The sequence below is a fragment of the Fukomys damarensis genome, unplaced genomic scaffold (assembly GCF_012274545.1).
Source record: "Fukomys damarensis isolate Sample0158 unplaced genomic scaffold, DMR_v1.0_HiC HiC_scaffold_16, whole genome shotgun sequence".
NCBI classification, from domain to species: domain Eukaryota; kingdom Metazoa; phylum Chordata; class Mammalia; order Rodentia; family Bathyergidae; genus Fukomys; species Fukomys damarensis.
Genome location: NW_022900928.1, coordinates 58,726,911 through 58,747,612, shown reverse-complemented (window position 1 = coordinate 58,747,612; position 20,702 = coordinate 58,726,911). Strand labels below are relative to the sequence as shown.

Genomic DNA, 20,702 nt, shown 5'->3' with positions numbered 1-20,702 from the left:
ATTTTTCAGACAAGCATGCAAGATAATTGTAGTTGTGATGCTAGAAAATCTAGTTCTTTGTCCCTCTTTAAGTAATTTCAGCCATACATACATACTTATTTAATCCTTTAACACTTGATATGTAGGGTAAATGTTTAAATTGTGACTTTATTAAAGATTTATAGATCTAGTGGGTGTCAGAAAAAGTCAGCCATTGTACCATTTCACAAACTGATCTATGCAATCCTTCCTAATACATTCTTTAAAGATGTTTTTTGATTGCCCCTCTATAAAACTACTTTAGTAAGGCCCTCTGCATTGTTCAGTGGCCTCCTACTCTTAAGAGTCATTGTAGTCATTCAGTCAAAAAAGGACTCTTTACACCAGAAACCCCAGGAGTTAATTCCACTGCATTCCAGTCTATCATATGTGCCTACACTGCCATTCAGCTTGAAGTCTACACTTAGATTTCTCTCTTTGCAGGGCATGAGTATCCCTATGGGATTAAAATGAACCACCTTCGAGACACTGCATTTCTGACACAGGGATCAAAGGACTCTGCCACCCTTTCTAACCTTCAGGAGCCCTTCCTCATGGAACAGCTGCCCCGAGAAATGCAGTGCCAGTTCATCCTGAAGCCCAGCCACCTGGCTGCCACCCAGCATCTAAATGGTGAGTCACTTCTCCTCCATCATAGAGCATTTTTTCAGCAATACTTTTATTTCCTGAGCACAAACTTAATGCAAAGACAGAGACTCAAATTTCTACCTAGATGAGGTATTTTTGTTTGTTTGTTTTTGGTACTGGAGATCAAACTCAGGACTTGCATTTTTGTGGTTGGCAGCGGAACCACTGAGCTAAATTACCAGCCCTTAGATGAGGTATTTTTAAATAAGTGCTTTAAAAAGAAAAGATGGAATTTTAGAAGGTGATGTTATATAAATGAGCAATTAACCAGCATCAAATAGCAGTGCAGCCTGTCCTTTCATCATTATTCTTTGCCCTTTAATTTTATGTCCATTGTTGAGTTAAAGGCACAGGCAGCGCTGCAGGTGCTTCAGTGCCTTCTTTGTGCTGCAATACACTTCACTGTGTGTTCCCTCTAAATGGTCATATTATAAAGAGGAGGCTGTCGGTGATGGGTGTCAAAAGACTGATGCCCTGTATGGACCTTTGGTATTGATAATTATTTGAAAATTAACATGATTTTTATGGAAATCTCTCCTTAGCCTACTAATCTGTGTTCCCTGTAAACAAGGCTTCTAATGTCCTCAGTTACTCAGCTATTTTCATCAAAAGGATAATGTCTTAGTTATTTTTCTCTCATTGCTGAGACAAAATACCTGATACCCAAAGTTAAAAGGAAAAAGGTTTATTTAGCTCACAGTTTATAGAGATTTCAGTCCAGAGTTGGCTGACTCCAAGGAAGAATGGCACACATGGCAGAGGGGCATCTCAGAGGAGAACAACAGTTAATGGCACCCACAAGGTAGCAAAAAGCAACACGAGAAGTTTAACACAATCTTTGTGCCCCCTTTATCTTATCTGGACTTCCAGAATCGGGGCAGTGCCAAACCAATCAGTGTACTAGTTTAGTACTCACACACCCTTAGTTCCAGCATCACATACTCCAGATTCAGCCACCTCTGAAAAAGCTACCTATGAACATGTAAGGCCTTGGGGAACATCTAGACTCAAACCATACTCTTGAATCTTAAGTTTTCTAGATACATGTCTGTATCTATTACAACTACACAAGATTTAATCAACTCACCATTCTTAAATGGTCTTCCTTGAATTGGGTAACAAAGGAGCCTCTCAAACTTTTGTTAGAGCTTCATTTTCATTCTTTATTTTGAAGAAATGCTGCAAAGATGAAACATTTCCATTTTAAATATTCTAATTTTTCTGATCATTGCTTTTATACATTGATATGCACTTAGTGTGATATATATAGTGTATTCTCTTACCACAGCCATAATACCATTGTACAATAAGCATGATACAATCATACATCGGTGTACTCAACTGCTTTGAAACTACTCAAGTTTGATACCCAAAAATTTTTCCTTGGCTGAGTGTGGTGGAACACACCTGTAATCCTGGCACTTGGAGGCTGAGGCAGGGGGAATCATTGCATGTTCAGGGCCAGCATGTGCTGCATAATGAGTTACTACGTAGGAAGACACTGTCTTCAAAAAAACATTTTGTTCTGGTCCTGGTTCTTGATTTAATATTCAATGTACAAGTTAGAACTTGTTAATGCAAGTTAGAACTTGGCACTGTCAATTATTTTGTGGACTGCTACTTTTTCCAGCTAAAACAATTTGGTACCTTTTAATGAAGAGCATCAAGGTATCACTGTACTTTGTCATATAATTCAGTAACAGCATCATTCACTATGCCCTTAAAAAAATCAACATTAGAAATCCACTTTTCTCTTGTTTCAATATGATGAGTAATGAACAAGTAATATATTACAGTATCATGGTACCTGTGGCTATTGAAACAGTGCTGAGATACAGTGGAGTCACGGAAGCTTGTAGTTCCCTGAGCAGAAGAGCAAATAAGGGTACCACACAACAGCTCACAGCTATTCAACTATTCCATAGAGTACAAAGCAAGAACAACCATAGGCAATACTGGAACATATAAGTGGGGTTGTATTCCAGTAAAGCTATTAAGAACAATGAAATTTGAATTTCATTCTTATGTTTCACTACCTATTAGCTGGATAGTCTTTAACCTTTTAAAAATGTAAAAACCATTCTTCACAGGCTATCCAAAGAGAGATGGCAGGGCAGTGTAACAGTCAGAAACATCCCACTAAACTCTCAGTATTCTACTGGACTTTGTAATGGAGCTTTCCAAGTAACATAATCATCTCATTTGACTTTTCTCCATTCTCTTTATTTGTTTTGGAGTGCTTTAATTAGAAATGGAAAATCCAGAGGCTTATGGAAAAGCCTATAGAACCATGAAGAGTCTAGAAATTGTACAAATGAAATCACTCACCCCTGGATGGTACTTTTCATGGTGTTATAAAATAATTTCTACATAGAACTTAACAATTTATAGACTATTTTCTTTTAAGCTTCAAAACAACCATTTAAGATTACATTATTAACTTAGTTTTTAAATAAGCGGACTCAGACTGTGACCGCATTGTTACCAAGTGTGTAACAGTGGTGGAGCTGAAACATCACACACATCTTCTGTTCGGAGTCTCTGTTCTTGTGACTACACCTAACTGCCCCACTGTGTAGGCTGTTAGCACTAACTCCCTTTATAAGACAGAATACTTTACATAGTATGTCTTACTGCCAGCATTCTCATTGCTTCTATTACTGCTCTTGCTGTTTAATGCCAACATGCCAGTCTGAAGATTATTAGAGATTTTTATTACTTACATAGCTTTATTATGATATAGGAAATATGACCATATGATTATCAGAGTGGCATACATTATTTAAAATCCATAGAATTCAAACTTTAAATTAATTAGTTCTAGGAAGTAGATAGTTTGCATGGAAAATCAAACCTTATTTTTAAGGTTAGCAGCATAAAAGCAGCAGCTAATTTCTATGAGACTATTGGATGACAACAATTACCACCTGAATTAAATGAGCCACAGTTAGAACGTCAGGTCTGTTTCTGATAGAGGTTTTTTCCTACTTAGCTTAAGGAAAATATCCCTGTTAATCAGTATAACCTTAGGTGAGCATAGTCATCCCCATTCTTTTCTTTCAAATTCTGCCTCAGTTTGGAAAACACCCCCTACTGAAGAGTTTCACACTGCAGATGAAGTAGCAAGTGATAAGGCCATCCCTGAGACTTAGATCATCCTAACTTGTCTTTGGGGTGGTTGGTTCCCAGTGAAATGACTGCAGTGTAAGTGCGGAGTTCAAGATGTATGCATTCAAATATCTGATCTCAAGACCTAACTTAAGTGTCACTGCTAGGAAGTCTTCTCTTTGAGGCAGCTGTTCGCTCCATTTCAGGGTCTCTAGAGCATGTGATACTAACGTCTAGTAAAATATATTTTAAAATGTTATGCCTATTTATCTACATGTATCTTTAGAATGTGAGTTTCTTAAAGCATGCAAACCCATTCCGAGGTTTAGTCTAATATGTAAAACAGAGCCAAAGTTAAAAGAAAGATTGAAAGGCTTAGTTATGCCTAGTATAACTGGAATTGAGCAGAACAGTTGTGAAAATAAGTGGGGGTATGGTCTCTAGTAGTTAGCAGGGTTCCAAGCCTGAATTGTGCTCCCAGTTCTGTGCCATCAGCAGCTTCACTTTCCACATTTGCTTGAGACCCAAGACTAAGCTGGAATTAAACGGAGCTTTCATAGTAGATGGTAGGATATGAGGCACACCTTCTGCCTTTTTGTTCTGTCAGCCTAGTGTTCTCCTGAATCACTTTCCTACTCTGGGGAGAAGAAAGTATTCTGAAGTTGAGATGTATGGCCAGAATAGAAAGCTTTTTCTTGTTATGACTATTACTCTATATGTGTAAAGTTTTACCAGTTATAATGTTTAGTGTTCAGTTTTCTGATTTAAGCATAAAAAAGAACACCAAGCTTTAAACCTGCTAACATTATTTAGGAAAGCTAGATTTACATAAATTTAGTATTGCTTTATATTTGTTTTTATGAAAATGTTTTTATTAGCATTAGACATTTTAAAAATAAGCACTATACATTGAGTTCTGCAACAAAGTGAACTTTAATGAAATTTTTTTCTCAGTATCAGAATGTAAGTTCTCAGATCAAATGCTTTATGCAATGCAAGGCATGACTACTGCTGAAAGTATTTAGGAAAAACTAAAGAGCTCAATTTCTGCTTTATCTTTGGTCTACATTCATAAGATAGCTTGGTATATAACTTGTTGATAGAGCATTCTTCTTAAAGTGTGTGTAAACTAACTCCCAAATGTGTTAATTTTAGAAATAATAAAACAGTGTTAATATTCACAAACTTAGACATACAGGAACTGCTTTCTGGAGTTAGGAAAGGGTTGTTTCCTTCTCTGTTCTGTGTTTTTAATAACAATGGTTGAGAGTCGGGGCAGAAGGAAAATGCTGTAGTGAAGCCGAGCGGTGATTCTCCTTCATGTGTGCGTCGCATCTGAGTGAAGGCTGCTGAACCAGTGGAGAGTGGAAGGAGAGCCTGGTGTCCTGTCAACTTTAATCAAGATCATTGTGACCCAGTCCCTGGGCAAAGTATTTTTTCATATATATTCTAAACAGTCCTCTCAATAAGCCTTCAAAAAATAGGTAATATGCTTTTCACTTTAAAGATGAGGGAAGAGATTGATTCACTTGCCCATATGACTGTCCGAGGAGTCAGACGAAGCTCCCAACTGCAGAAGTTGGAGCACTGTTATGTCCCTGAGTTTGTATACCCTCATGATGTACACAATATATCCGCTGCGTAGAAATCACCGGTGAGTGGTCATGAGGCCATTTTGTAAAATGTTGCTCACTTGAGTATCTTACAGTAATTTGGCTTGTTTCATATTTGGTTTAAGTAAGTCATTCTGAATAAGTAAAGTGCTGAGTTACTCTACAACCAAACAGTACCGAAAACTTTGAAATTGGTGTTTAACATTGGTGAGATGTCCTCCTTGTGTTCCATTACCATTATAAGAAATGTTGGACAGCTCAGTATCATTTCTGGGTAGCTTGGTTGGGTAGCATAAGAAACAATGCCATGTAGCCAGTTTAACGGACCATTCCCATGCATTCTCACTAGAGTTAGATGTTTAGTGGGTATTGTTTGTGCAGGTGGCTCTTTTGAATCTACCACATAGGTGGAAGCCAGAGATGTGAATAGAATTTATCTGCAATATTTGAAGATTCCACGGTAAGATTTCCTCCTTTGTGGCAGTCCCTTTCCACTTTCCAACAGCAGTCACTACATCTGTCTCTTCTGTACATCTTCAATCCCGTATGAATACAGGTTTCTCTCCAGATTTTGCCACTCCACAACCCCAGGGCCTGCCCTCATAGTAAAAGCTGTAAGAATGAGAAATGTACCAAGGTTCCCTGCCATTCCCTTCTTGTGTCAAACTTGCACCTCAGATGTCTGTAGTCTGCAGACACTGTTTGATGCCCTTAGGCAAATTTATTTTGTTTTGTTTGTCCAGAGTTTATAATTATCAGTGCTTATGTGCTGTGGAGGTGGCAAGGAGAAAAGGGTTAACCACTTTTAGAAGTGAAACTTTAAAGAGCTGTCTTTTTATGTTCAATTTGAAAACTCTTTAACTTCTTTTTAAAAATTAGACACACATGAAATCAAAAATGTTTTGGCTCTATGGTATCATGAAATCATTCTCTGTCTGGCTCGCTTATTACTAGTTTGCTAATGTTATTTTTTTTCACATTGTCCATGCTGCCTTAAGCATATTTTTAACCTTGAAAACTAAAAAGATAAATCAGTTTTTGCAGTTACAAAGAAAAAATTTGTAGGACATTAACTTCTTGTCTCAGTGCTAAGTAGTGGAGTGAAAATCAGATGAGAAACATCCTCTGTTTCCAGGAAATAACTTAATAGTTCTCCCCCCTTCTCCTTCCATCTCACTTTTTTCTCATTATTTAATCATAATTCAATCATCAAAACTTTTAAAAATAAAAGAAGACAATATATTTGAAGATGGGAAAGCAAGAGAGAGAAACAGCATGTGCAAGCTACTCTGGATAAGTAAAGTATTCAAAAGGGAAATACTCCTTAGTCTTCGAATTTTTTGAATGCCTAGTCTCATCTTGAAGAAATGGGAAAATATGAAGTGCTTTATGCTTTGTTATAGTTCACCGAGAGAGCCTGTATTTCACATTTGAAAATTTAGTGTCAAAATTCAAGTCCCCAGTCCAGCGATGTCCAGAAATGGATGGAAGAACCCATCCTTAATTTGTAAAATGCCATAATAAATTTTATAGGTTGTGTAATCAGTAACAGTGGACAGCCATAGGCATTTTATCTTTGAGCCCTAGTAATACACTGTAAAATGGAAATTATACAAATAAGGTTAAGTCAATTAATTTTCTTAGTAATCCCACTTCTTTTTAGATTCAGGTCAGAAGACAGTTAGGAGGAGGAGATCGATCATAAACTGGGCCTTTTGGCGTGGTTCTAGCACTCACCTGGACAACTTGCCTGTGTCACCAACATCTCCTATACCAGGACAGCTCTTTGGAGTTTCTCTGCAAGATATTTGTGAAAATGATAATCTGCCCAAGTCTGTCTTGGTAAGTCTCAGTTTGACCTGAAACTAATGGGAAAAGAGAGATCTAGGAGGTAAGTCTGTCCCCAAATGGAAAAATTATAGCACTCCTGGTGTTAGCTAAAAGTCTTTATCTCTCAGGACCAGGAATTTACCTCAGTGGCACCACACCTTCCTCTTCGCAAGCACAAAAGTCCTGAGTTCAATCCCCAGTACCAAAATAAAAAAAAAAAAAACAACAACAAAGTCTTTGTCTCTTTACGTCTTCCTTTTCGTTTACTGATAGCTAAATCAGAGTATTTTTGAAGTAGGATAATCCGGTCTACTAGTTTCAAGAAAGTGATTTAAGCCTGCTGAGATAAATTTGAATGGGCTCCATACACAGAATCCACATTATCCTTCACAAGTTGTTTCTTTAAACTCCACTTGTTCTGAAAATCTCATTTTATCACTAAGCAGTGACTCCTCAGTCATACTTTTTAAAGTTTTGAAACTGGTTTTTCTTCATATGTTTAAACATTGAGATATATTTTCTGGCATTTAACCATCTGTTCTATGTAGAATTGGTGAGATGAAAACCACTGAGTTTGTATTACCTCCAGTTGATACATCAAATGATCACTCTTAAGCAACACTGAGTGTCCAGTATCCTCCTCAAAATGTAACAGGTGTGAGGCACTTTATGTTCTGTTGTGCCTATGTAAGTGCCAGACACTAGTGTAGTCACTTTGTTTTATCACTCACAACAAATTTAGGGAGTAATTATTATTATCATCCTTACTTTACAAACTAAAAAACAGCCTTGGAACATAGTAAATAAGTGGCATACTTGGCTTTCAAATCACATGAATTGGTTTCTCCAAAATTCATTCTTCCCCTGTACTGCAGGAAGGACATAAAAATTAGAGAACACTTAATCTATTGTCAGCAGTTTTCAAAAATATAATACATTGTTAACAACTATAGTCACCGTCTTACAAAGTAAATCACCTGGAAGTCTTTCTTCTAACTAAAATTCATATCCATTGACCAGTATCTCCCCAACTGGATCAGGCCCTCAAGCCCCTGGTAATCACCATTCTATCTTTTAAGAAACATCTAGCTTCAGGGTTTCAGTGCTTTCACCCTGGCCTTTGGTAACCAAATAAAGCAAGTACCTATTCCCCTGTTTTTATATATGAAGGGTCATTGTGTTTGTTTTTCCTGTTTTCCCATAGGATATGCTTTTCTTTCTTAATCAAAAAGGCCCCCTCACAAGGGGCATCTTTAGACAGTCAGCCAATGTGAAATCCTGCAGAGAACTAAAAGAGAAACTGAATTCTGGAGTTGAAGTACACCTAGACTGTGAATCTGTTTTTGTGATAGCATCTGTCTTAAAGGTAGGAAAAGCTCACATTTTATCATCATGTAGTTCTGGAGCAGGATACATGGTTTGTTTCATTATGAACATTAATCCTGTGTGCAGAGTCATCATAGACTTCGAACCTAGAAAGTGTTAAAAATATTTCATGAAGTCATCATTGGACTTTAAAAGCTACCACTAACGATATGATATGTCAGGTAGGTAAAGGAAAAGAAATAAGGAAAAAAAGAACCTATTTCTTTATCTTAACTCCTGCCACCCCTTGCACAAAAGCAAAATTTAATGTTTAAAATACGGTACTTGTAGCATGTTTACCAAAACAAACACCCTGCTTATGGTGATTTCACTATCTTCCTAATGAAGGCAAAGTTTTAAAAAATAAACTTTTATTACGTTTATTAACTGAAAATAGTTATAGAAGTTTATCATAGTAACCATTTATTGGCTTTACAACCTAAAGAAAAAAATTGCTGAGACTATTAAAACTTCCTTTCATTTCTGGAATCATCATGCCCATAAATATTCCTTCCCCTCAATTTCTAGTGCTTTCTGTTTTAAAAGTGGAATAGGAACTACTCCAACTTCTGGGCCTTCTTTTTTACCTTTCCTCCGTTTGGCATTCTTTGATTTTTACGCTTCACCCATGTTTACATAAGTCACATCTTCTAAAATAATTTCTTCCCCACATTCTTGGAAATGGCCTACATTTTTTGTAAATGTCAAGTCAAAACCTGTTTTAAGCAGAGATTTTAAACCAACAGTAATTTCTGAAGACCTACCTTAGGCTCCTATTTCCAAACGGTCAAAAGTACTCCAAAAGGCTAGAGGAGGCTTCAGCCTGGAGCATAAAAACTAAGTTAAGGGAGACATGATCAAGAGAGTTGCATACCCCTGTTCCTGCTGAGTGTTCAGCTTCTTGTACAATAAACTTTATGAAAAATCAGGTCTTTCTTGGTAATGGGCCATATCTGCTCTCAAACCATGCTGTAAACTCTTTGAATAAAATATCACTCAAAAGAAATGGAGCTAGGATATCTGTTTTCTACAGGGTTTTGATTATTCTTCAATCCTGGCATACAGTAAAAATATGACAAGTATATTTTTTCTCACATAATTGTGTCTCTTGTTTCTTAATTTAGGAAAGTAAAGCTTATTTTAGAAAAATTTTCCTATTCTATTCTTCACAGCACCACACTTAAAAATTCATGTTAAATTGCTGAGAGTGTTACAAGGAAGTCTGGTTCTAGAAGAGCTAAGTTGTTTCAGATAATTTTGTGTACCCAAAGACAAGACCAAAAAAACACAAATGACTGAGTAAACTACTTAAATGGGTTTTAGATAACTGAAGTTTTATCATTGTGTAAAGTGATTTCAGGAGATAATTTGTGCCAAAAGTTTGGATTTGTTTTTTTTAGCTGACTATTTTGTTTTGTTTTTAATACTGTTTTTGAAGCAGTACTTATGTTCTGCTTTAATTATTCTTATGCTAGTTTTACTTAAATACAAGTTTAACTCTTCATTTTATTATTGGACCAAAATTGCCTGAGATGCCAAAACTTTGGGGAAATTTTTACTTTAATCCACAGCATCTTAGATGAATTAGAGATTCCTGGTGGACCAAGGTTCTGGTATAGAAGGTAAGGAGAATTTCAATTTAGTAAAAACCAGTGTTTGTAATTCAGAACCTGCTCTCACATATTTCTCAGCTGTGATGGTGGTTGTATTTCATAACTTGTTATTCCAGCTGTGGAAGAGTTCATTGAGATGTTACAAGTTATTATCTTTCAAGTGTAAGTTTGAGATTTAATGATGTTTTTCTTCAAGACAGATCATAGTGTGTTTTCCACTGAGATTTTTGTAAAAGAGCTAGTGTCACTATCACAATTTTAAATAACAGATTTTGCCTCTTAAATCTAACTTGTAAATTATGTACACTATCTAAAATTAGTTTGGAATTAGAACTCAGTAGCTTTCCCAAAAAGAGGTGATTTTTGTGTTGATGTATCTGAACCACAATTAACTAGGTACATCTCTACTGGAATATATAAGAGACTTTGAATAAGTCCATCTCATACTTATTAACTGCTCTTAAAAAGTACAGTACTAGAATGTCATGAGTACAGAGTTCTGAAACTTATTTTAGCATCTCAGTTGTACTGTATTTGATTAGCCTTTCCTTATACCCTTTAATATTTGCCCCTATGAGAGATTATAATAGTTCACTAATGGCCTGTGGTATCGCTGAGGCTATGCTTGACATCTGTATTTATAAAGAAGGTGAGGGTCTGTCCCTGCCCTGAAAGAGCTTGTATATAGTGAAAAGAGATGCCTGAATAACTAACTATACAGTGCATTATTCCAGCTTCCATGTTAGCAATAAACATGCTATACACATAACAAGCTTCCATAGACAAATAGATAAATCATTGATTTTCTAGAAAGAGACTTTCACCTCTACACAGGAATTTGCAAGAGGATAGCCAACCCTGGTTACAATGCTTAGACATTAATTTGAGTTCTCACTGCCTCAAATTTCCTGAAGTGGACATCGGACTACATGCTTGGTTTTCTAGGTGCTATTCCAAAAGCAACAGAGATTTGGCCTCAAACCAAGCCTCTAAGCCCAAATTTAGTTTACATTTAAGCTTTCTATCAACAAAGGCCAAACAACAGACACCCCTGGTTATATTCTGTTTATGTCATTGTGTGGATTTATCACACCAAGTCCCACTCACTGTTCTCAGAGAATGGATCTCCAGAAAGGACAGTGGACTTAGATATGTACATCATGAGTAGTGATGCTGCTGTAAATTCCCAGATCCTAGCCATCACTTATAAATGTTTTCTCCCCCAAAATACACATGAGCCCTTCTATGGCGAACACGGGGAAGAATCCTTAAGTACCTTGATGCAGTCATATAGCAATGCCACTGGAATAGGATATTCTGAGATAACCTAGACTTTGCATTTTTTTTTACATGTGCCAGGCACTGTTTGAGATAAAAAAGTGAACAAAATTTGGAGTGGTTTCTACAGTGTGAACCTCACAGGCATCTTGATTCATTTCCTTGAACTTGCTATCTAAGTAAAGAGGGAAAAATATTTAGGATGGTACTGCCAGATCCTATTATGCTATTCTAGTATAAAATGTGTATCAACAGGATTTTTTAGCCCAGAAAGATGTCCTTTATTTTTCTCACCATAATGTAGACTTAAATTATCCCAATGGTTTTTTTGCTAGGGGAAAAAAAAAAAATTGAAGCATGTGATTCTATGTGGAACAAGTCAGTGGAGAGTTGGCACAGCCTGTGTACTTTAAAGAAGCAAGACTTTTCAACAGAATACTTACACATTTCTCTGATACATATTTTATATGAGAATAATCATTTTAAATATTTGTGTTTTTTATCTGTGTAAGGACTTTCTTCGAAATATTCCAGGAAGTATTTTTTTATCAGATATCTATGATCAGTGGGTCTGTGTAATGGATCAAGGAAATGATGAAGAGAAAATAAACACAGTTCAAAGGTAATTATTCTAATTTGGTCATGTCTCAGAAATGCTTAATGCTTTATAAGCTTGTTTTATGAGCTTGCCTATTAAAATACTGCAAAGTGGTACTTTAAGATACATTTTTGCTGCTGTTTTTCTCTAATCTTATTAATATGTAAGACCTGAATATTGAAAACCTTTTATTTATATGTTTGAATCTGAGGAAATAAAATCCATTAGTCCATTAGATAATACTGTGAACCCAATCTACAGCTTATGAACTTAATCTAGGGAAATTTTTAACCACACAAGCCCTTATATATTTAATTCAAATAGGTCAGAAAATGACCTAATCCCTCCTCTAAGCACTCGTAGTCCAGTTATCTGAGATTGACAACTACAACACAATATAGCACTTTAAAAGTTATTTGGAGGGTGCTGTGGAAGTATAGCAGAGAAGCAGTTAACTCTTGGAGAGATGTCATAAAGGGAATTGCACAGTCTTAATCTGCTTACAAAGAACCCAGTGTCTAAACTTACACAGGCAAATTGCTCATAGAGCTTACTACCCCCACATTCCTAAATATTTTCTACAGTATGAGAATAAGAAAGAAGGCAAAGGGCAATACTCCAGTTCTCTGAAAACCCAAAAATCCCATTTGTTTATTTGAATATATTTTTTTAGTTTTTTTCTCAGGCAGTATTTAAATATCTACACACTGCTACTGTTAGATATTTAATCAATATAACATTATATAGCTATTGAAGACACCAGAATACAAAGCCATGTAACAAAATACTACACCTGCCTCCATTGTATAGCTTAGTGTAGATCATTCAGATAGTAGCATTAAATTCTGTACTCTGTTGCTCATTGGCCAAAACATTTCATTAGTAAACAGGAAAGATTTAAATCATTAATGAAAGAACCAGTAAGATGTTACATTCAGTTCAGTGGAGATTTCAGAATATCGTAGCTTATAACAGATAAATCAGAAATGCTGAAATGAATTTATAAGTAGAAACAAAACTGGCCTTTTTTTTTAAACCAGGAGAAGGGTGCATATCAATTATCTCTCTGCCAGATAGAATTTAATTCTATAGAGAAGTATTAGATACAATACTCTCAGTTATCTACAACTTATAGAGTTGTAAACTAGGCCATAGGTTTAGGGATCTTATAAAATTAGCTAGCCCAAAAGCTTATTCATTCAAAAGCATATACATTCAATCTTTTGGTCCTTTTCAGAGTCTTTCGCAATTCAGCCCTATCAACTATACTCACTGTCAGTCCATTTTACTGGAAAAAAAAAAAAAAAAAAAAAAGCCTCTGATATTTACGCACCAGGAGTTAGAATATCTTATTTCCTAGGATTGCAAATTCTCACACAAAAAAGGCAAGTCATGAATATCAGAATTTATATTTCATATATGTTTTCTGAACAATAGTAAAAATTACTTTCAATGAATGATCATTTGAAAAACTCTTTATCATTATACAATAGTAGCAGTAGAAAATAGACTACTGTAAACTTAACTTCTTTGTGAAAGTGATACCAGTGAATGGAGATTTGGAATTGGTATTACAAGGTGCTACAGCAGAGCACAAGCTCTCAGAATGACCTGGAAGTCTTAATGACTGAAGTTTGGGTTCTCATCAAGAGACAGCATTCTTGTGTTGCTACCGAGAAATAAAACGAGCATTTTAATCTTACTAGAAAAAATGGGTGGGGGGTGATTGAATATTACAGAATTTGCCTAAATTAAAGCATATGGTACTAGTTTCAGGGAATATTTCAGGCAGCATTTTTATGAGACTCTTTCTGCATTCTTTTACATTAAGTTTTAAAAACAATATTCCAAAAATAATGGCTAATGCTTTTTTTCTTTCTGTATAAGCACTGTCATTTTACATGGAACCATATTAACTGAAACTCTTGTATATCTGAACTCTGTTCTTGATTTGCCCTTTTGATTTGCATGGTTCTCTGTGCAAAGTTAAGGGTATCTAATTTTTAGTGAAATGCCTTGCTTAAAGAGCACGTTTTTCTTTCTTTAGACTATTGGACCAGCTTCCGAGAGCCAATATCATTCTCCTGAGATATCTGTTTGGGATATTATACAACATTGAGAAAAATTCCTCTACCAATCAGATGAATGCATTTAATTTGGCAGTATGTGTCACTCCAAGCCTTATTTGGCCTCCTACTTCCTCCAGCCCAGAGCTAGAACATGAATTTACAAAGAAGGTAATGACTTTTTTCATTTTTATGCCCTTGGTAACTAAGAACTCATTTTGAAACTGAGAGAAATAATATTCTGAAAAACAATTTCATAGATAATTTTATAGGGAGGAATAGTTGAGTTTAATGACTATGGAATATTCTTCCTTATCCTGTAGACTATAGGAAGGTAATAGAATATAAGCAGAAAAGTAACAGTCATTTTTCTTTTCCCTGTAAGGAATCTAAACAGTAGGACTGACTCAAACCATAGAATAATAAGAAAGCAGTTGTTTTTACAAAAAAGTAAACTTTGGAGTCAAACAAGTCAAAGTTCAGTTCTCAATTCTTTCAATTCAACCCCCCATTTGTCAGATGTACCATCCCGGGTAAAATTAGTTACACTGACTTACAGAGTTCTTGTCTTTAAAAATGGAAGTGGAGGGCTAGAGCTTTAGCTCAGTGGTAGTGGCATCTACCTAGCAAGTGCAAGGTCCTGAGTTTGATCCCCAGTACCAAAAAAAAGAAAAAAAAATGGAAGTAGTAAAAAAGCAGTAGTTACTTGAAATAACACTCCTGCAGTGCCCATCTGTTAAGGCATTTGGAGATACACTTTCCTTTGCTTCCCACATTTCTTCTGCCCCTTAGCTTCAACTACTGAAGCAAGGAAACTACAGAGAGGTTCTAGTACATCTCCTTAGAGGCACAAAGCCTCCTAGTTAAATGCTGTCCTCTTTCTCAAGCACATCCAGTTAGGGAATGTAACCTTAGGCAACACGTGAGTTAAAAACTAGTCAGGAAAACACATTTGCTTTCTAGTTCTCTCTCTCCTTCATAGTGCACCCATGGAGAGCCCTCTTACTGAACTTATAGCAACCTGCCCTTTGCATAGAGATATTTTCATAAGCATTACCTGTTGATACTTTAATAAATTTTAATAACAAAATATATTTCTTCACTGCAAAAATGTGGAGAAATTACTTTGAAATTACCCTAACTTTAAAGACAGAGACAATGATATAAGGTATTAGCATTAAGCCAAGGCTCCAAATAACTTGAGTCCAATGATTCAAGAGTATATTCAAGTCAGGAATGGTGGTGCATGCCTGTAATCCCAACACTTGGGGGCTGAGGTGGTAGGAATGCAAGCTGCAGATCAGCGTAAACTACACAAACTACAGCCAAAACAAAAGTAAGAGTAATTTGGGCATAGAAAGTAAAGCATCACAGTGTTTTAGGGGAACCTTTTGTATACTTTTGTATATTTTTATGTACTTTAAAGATACTCTTCCTGAGGATTTTTTTGTTAAAAAATCAGTGTTCCTATATGAAATGTAATGTGAACCAGGAAGAAAAGGTCCAAAGGGAAAATGAAATGGAGGGAAAGGGAAGAGGAAAGGAAAGAAGGGAAAGAAAAAATATCAGAAAAGAAGGAAAATATGGAAACAAAGTTTTTGTAAATAGGATTGGAGGGGTAGAAGGGACAGAAGGGGAAAAAACAAGAACCAAGATATATCTGTAAAGGTACAAATTCCTATTGATGAGTGTGATTGTAATGTACAACTAAAATGTACTAATAAACTTAATGAATAAAAAATATCTTATACGAAAAGTAGCACTTTAATTTTGTCTTTGTATAGGTTTCCCTGCTTATACAATTTCTGATTGAAAATTGCTGTAGGATATTTGGACATGAAATCACATCTCTCTTTGGAGAGGTTTCATTGAGAATTGACACTAAAGAGAATTCCTCAGGTACTGTAAAGAAGTTGATTGACTATTTATTGATATGTGTTTGCAGTAAAGTTTACATTTCATTTTTAAGGAGTTAGGTGCATATACGTAGCACAGCTTGATTCTTTTTTATCTCCTTCCCCTTCCCTCCCATCTCCTTCCATCTGTAAATCCTCTTTCCCCATCATTCTTAGTATTTTTAGTCCATGTTTATGACATAGTATTCATTGTGGGTATTTGATACATGTATATAACACATCTTAAATCTTTTTACTCCCTTTCTCCCTCAGTCTTCCCCCTTGGTCTTCATCCCTTCCCATTTGCTGCAGATCTCCTTGTTTCCTTCTCTCAGTACCTTATTTTGCTCCTCATTGGTACTTTTGCCTTACTCAAATGAGAGCTATTAAGCTGTATGTCTGAATTATTTCACCTAACACTGTATTTTCAAAGTGCATCGATTTTCCTATAAATGTGTGATTTATCCTTTATGGCCAAGTAGTATTGCATTATGTCTAGATACATTTTCTTTATCCTTTTGTCTATTGATGGGCACACAAGCTGCTACCAAGATTTAGTTTTTATGAATTGTGCTACTACAAACATTGGTATAAATGTATCGCAGTAATATTATGTCTTTAGCTTTTGGGGGAAGATACCTAGAAGAGAAATAGCTGAGTCAAATGAAATTGCTAATTTTAGTTGAGAAATTTTTTGTAATAAATAGAAGCACGTCTGTGACTATGCCAGGACAGTTGTCAGAGAGCCCATAGCTGCTGAAGTGAAGGGAGCCTCCGACGTGTCAGTACGGCAAAGACATTTAATTTCTTCCTTAGAAAACTTGCTAATAGCTCAGGGTATATTCATAGTGTGGTGTGAGGCTAACAAATGTGTAAGGTGAGGTTTCAACCTTCAAGAAGTTGTTAGTGTACTATACTATGATATGATGATGTTTAAACTTTCTTTTAAATAAAACTTGATGAGAAATGCTAATATATATGAGAACTACCGTCATTGTAAATGGAGTAGAGAGCCAGAGAAAAAGCAGCAGACCTGTTTTCTTGCTCCCTATAGACACTAAGACATCTCAGAAGTGTAGTGTACTATGAAACAGTTTGAAAACAACTAGCACTTTATGTGTGGGGTATAGATTCTGAATTCAAAGACATCGCTTCACATTCTAAATTTTTGTACTGTCAATTACCAGTTATATTATCTTTGGCAAATTACTCTATAGTCCTGAACATCTTTTAAGCATGGATAATAATTTTAATGGTTATTGTAGGCTAAATAAGGAAATAAACAATGCTAAAGTACTTTGTTAAAAAGAAATTGATAGGAAGTTTCCCCGAGATGCAAGTTGATTACGTACTCAACGAGTAATCCGTGTTAGAAGGCAGAGTCTTATTCAAAGCTATACCTGACATTAATTTCTTCATATTTCACACCATTTCTTGATCTTATGGTATGTTTGTTGCTTTGAGAAAATCTTACCTAGGAAAAGCCCACTTCATTAGGATTTAAGATAAATCCAATATACTCCAACAGATTTCTTTTTTTATGTACTAACACTTGGAAAGACTGCAAAAGATTCCTTCCTTCTGGAGAGTAGATATTCACTCTACATGAAAGGACCATTAAACTAAACATACTTTGTTTGCAGGCAGCATTTGCTATATTTGTAGTAAGTAAAGGTGTTAATCATGGTTTAATGTTTCTTGACAGACACCTCTTGTGTCCAACTGAATGACTCCTCCTATGACAGCTTGGAAAATGAGCTAAATGAGGATATTGATGCTCCATGTAGTGACTTGGTAAAGAAACTTGGCCAGGGTAGCAGAAGCATGGACTCTGTCTTAACTCTCAGTGACTATGACATTGACCATCCTGAGGTGGAAGGTCTTCTAACCCTGAGTGATTTTGACTTAGACCACTCTACAGATCAAGACATTCAAATGAAACGGCCTCCTGGGTGCAAGCCGGTGAATGTTTCAGTAAGGAACAGAAAGGCCTCACTGGGGGAGCAGGCTGGGGCCTCGTCCAATACATGTACACCAATCTACCTGTCCACAGCTGCAGCAGATGCTCCAAAAAGCTTGCGGCGACTCAGGCGCTGTTCAGAGCCCAGCATCGACTATCGGGATTCTAAGGTTTCCTATCTCAGGGAGTTTCACCAGAAAAAGTTACGCAAGTCCAGCTGTGATGCAATACTCTCTCAAAAAGATGAAGACGATCTGAAGCAAAAAACTGCCCTCCCAGAAGAGGGTACGATATGCTTAGAACAGAGTCTGGTCACAGGTACTGACATAAGCAGAAAAAACACCACTAGTAAAAATATTAAGAAGAAAAGCTCATCAGGTAATGAAGGAAATTATGTGAAAGTTTTCACTAATTCCAAGCCAGTGGCCATTTCTGTGGCATCTTCTAGTCATATGTCCCCCCAAGATCATTCTGGGAACCAACATTCTGATGCAAATACATCTGGATACTCCCCACCACACATAGCAGATACATTCAAGAGTTCAAGGACACATCGACGCTGCTCAGAGCCCAACATAGATGTCCAGAACTGCAAACTGACCTATCTCAGGGGGATTTATTCAAAGAAACAACATAAAATCAGCTGTGAAGCTAGTCTCTTGCAGGGAGAGGAGGATTATCTCATACGGCATAAGTCTTTGCAAATGGAGGGGCAAAAACTTATTAATCAGAGTTTGGTCATGGGAATTGAGGTGGGCAAAAGCAGTGCCACCAACCAAAGCACTGAAAAAGTTTTGCCGCCAAGGCTAAACCTGTGTCCAAGTACCAGCTCTTCCAGCTTATCTTCCCCAGGAACTTCCCCATCTGGCTCATCTGTGAGCTCTCAGGACAGTGCGTTTTCTCAGATTTCTGAACACTCTGTGTTTACACCCACAGAAACTTCTTCTCCAATAGATTGCACTTTCCAGGCTCAGAAAAAACAAGAAAACCTTTCTTCTGATATTAGCGCTTCCAGCCTCTATTCTAAAATGCCCGGTTCCTCGGAAGGGCAGGCCAGTAGCCACCTGGCCTACACAAAAAAGGACACCATGGAGTGGCATTTACAAATGCATTCTGGAACTCTTCACCCCAGCACATGGTTGAAAAATAGTGTGGCCAGCTTGAAAAACTGGTCTCTCAAAAAGAAAGCAAAAGTAGCCAGACCAGAGGAAAAGAAAAATTCCCTAAAAGGACATGTGGAGTCAGTTCCATATGCTTCTGATGTTCCAGAAGCCAATTCACTGCAAGAGATTCAGAAAGACCTACCCCTAAGGGCAGCTGAAGGACTTGGAGCCATGCAGACAGTCCAGCTATGCAGCTCTGCTTCCTGTCTGGACTCAGAGAAACATTATAGTTCTCCATTCAGCCTAGTGGAGAGCAGATTCAAGCTTTCTGTGAAGTCCTACAAGGGAGGAGAGACTGAAGGGCAGTGCTGTTCTGGTCCTCTGCCTTGGGAAAAAGCCTCATCTAGCTCTGGGACTATAAATAATGTGGCCATCCCAGATGTGGGGCCTACTGTGGTTTCTGATGGTGAGGATAAACCTTTAACCAAAGACATTTAATCACAGTAAGAATCTACAATCTGCAACAGTGGGAACTGGGCTGATAACACAAACAGCAATTATGTCCCCTTTTTAAAATAAAGATACTTGGGAGATGTAGCCTAAGAATAATCTTGCTCATACTTAGGACAAAAACATTCTCTCTACTGAGACTACTTGATAAAGACTTTATGTGAAAAAAAAAATTATCACCTAAGTTTAGACAGTTTTTGCTTACTAAGAGATTTTAGAGATAATAGTAGAGGACTAGAGAAACCATCTTCCATTGAAGAGGCCTGCCTGTGTCAACTGTCAGTGATATCAGGATCCTGAGGAGGCCACACTTTCATGAATGAAGAATCAGGAACAGAAAGGGGGGCACTACAGAGAAATCACCCACATTTATTTCACAGAATGCTTTTAGTAATCAAGTGAGGAAAATACCACTAATCAAAATATTTAAAATGTGTATATTTATGACAGAAATCATGTAAATCTTTTTCCTTAATCGAAGCCAATAGCCATATCTGTGGAATCTTCTAGTCACATATCCTCGTAGGATCATTCTAAGAACCAGCACATCTATGTAGCCAATGTACAGAAAATGAGAATGATTCAAGAGTACCACAGTATACTGGTGTACCTTTAAGATGAGAGAGGAGACAAGTCCACAGATACAAAATAAATTAATACAGTCTAAACCATTTATCAGTTATGAGTCATTTTGGGACAAAACCATGGAAATTTTTCTGGAAGAAAACCCAAAGCCAGTGACCAGTAATGTCATGTCAGAGGTACCACGACAATAGTTCTTTGTTAGTTGTGTTGCTTGGTTTGTTTTTTGTTTAGTGTTACTGTGCAAATGCTCCAAGATATAGCTGTGATAAAGAAAGCAATGTTCACTCATTTTAGTTCCCTTTTCAAAGGTTCCTATGCTAGGAACATGCTTTTTCCTAGAGAGCCACAAAAAAATTAATATACCACCCTTTTTCTAATTTTATAAACTGACAATTGAGAGAGCAGATTAGAGGTTGGTGGGATACAAGGAGTCAAGAGTGCTCAACAAAGTGGTTGCCAGACCTCAGATGGGTCATTAACTTTGGATTTTCTTCCATAAATGTTTCCCAAAT

The 20,702-nt window shown here is 36.6% G+C and overlaps 1 protein-coding gene across 3 annotated transcripts in view; it reads left to right on the top strand.

Moving 5' to 3' along the window:
* Arhgap20 (Rho GTPase activating protein 20) overlaps positions 1-20,156 on the top strand; it is a 104,848-nt gene extending 84,692 nt beyond the window's left edge. For all 3 annotated transcript variants that reach the window (XM_010610654.3, XM_010610655.2, XM_010610653.3), the window contains exons 9-15: positions 463-651; positions 7,051-7,229; positions 8,422-8,583; positions 11,986-12,095; positions 14,119-14,308; positions 15,922-16,036; positions 17,738-20,156. In XM_010610654.3, coding sequence (XP_010608956.1) covers positions 463-651; positions 7,051-7,229; positions 8,422-8,583; positions 11,986-12,095; positions 14,119-14,308; positions 15,922-16,036; positions 17,738-19,593 — 2,801 coding nt within the window. In that variant the 3' untranslated portion in view covers positions 19,594-20,156. The remainder of the gene's footprint in view (positions 1-462; positions 652-7,050; positions 7,230-8,421; positions 8,584-11,985; positions 12,096-14,118; positions 14,309-15,921; positions 16,037-17,737) is intronic.
* Positions 20,157-20,702: the final 546 nt, after the last annotated feature.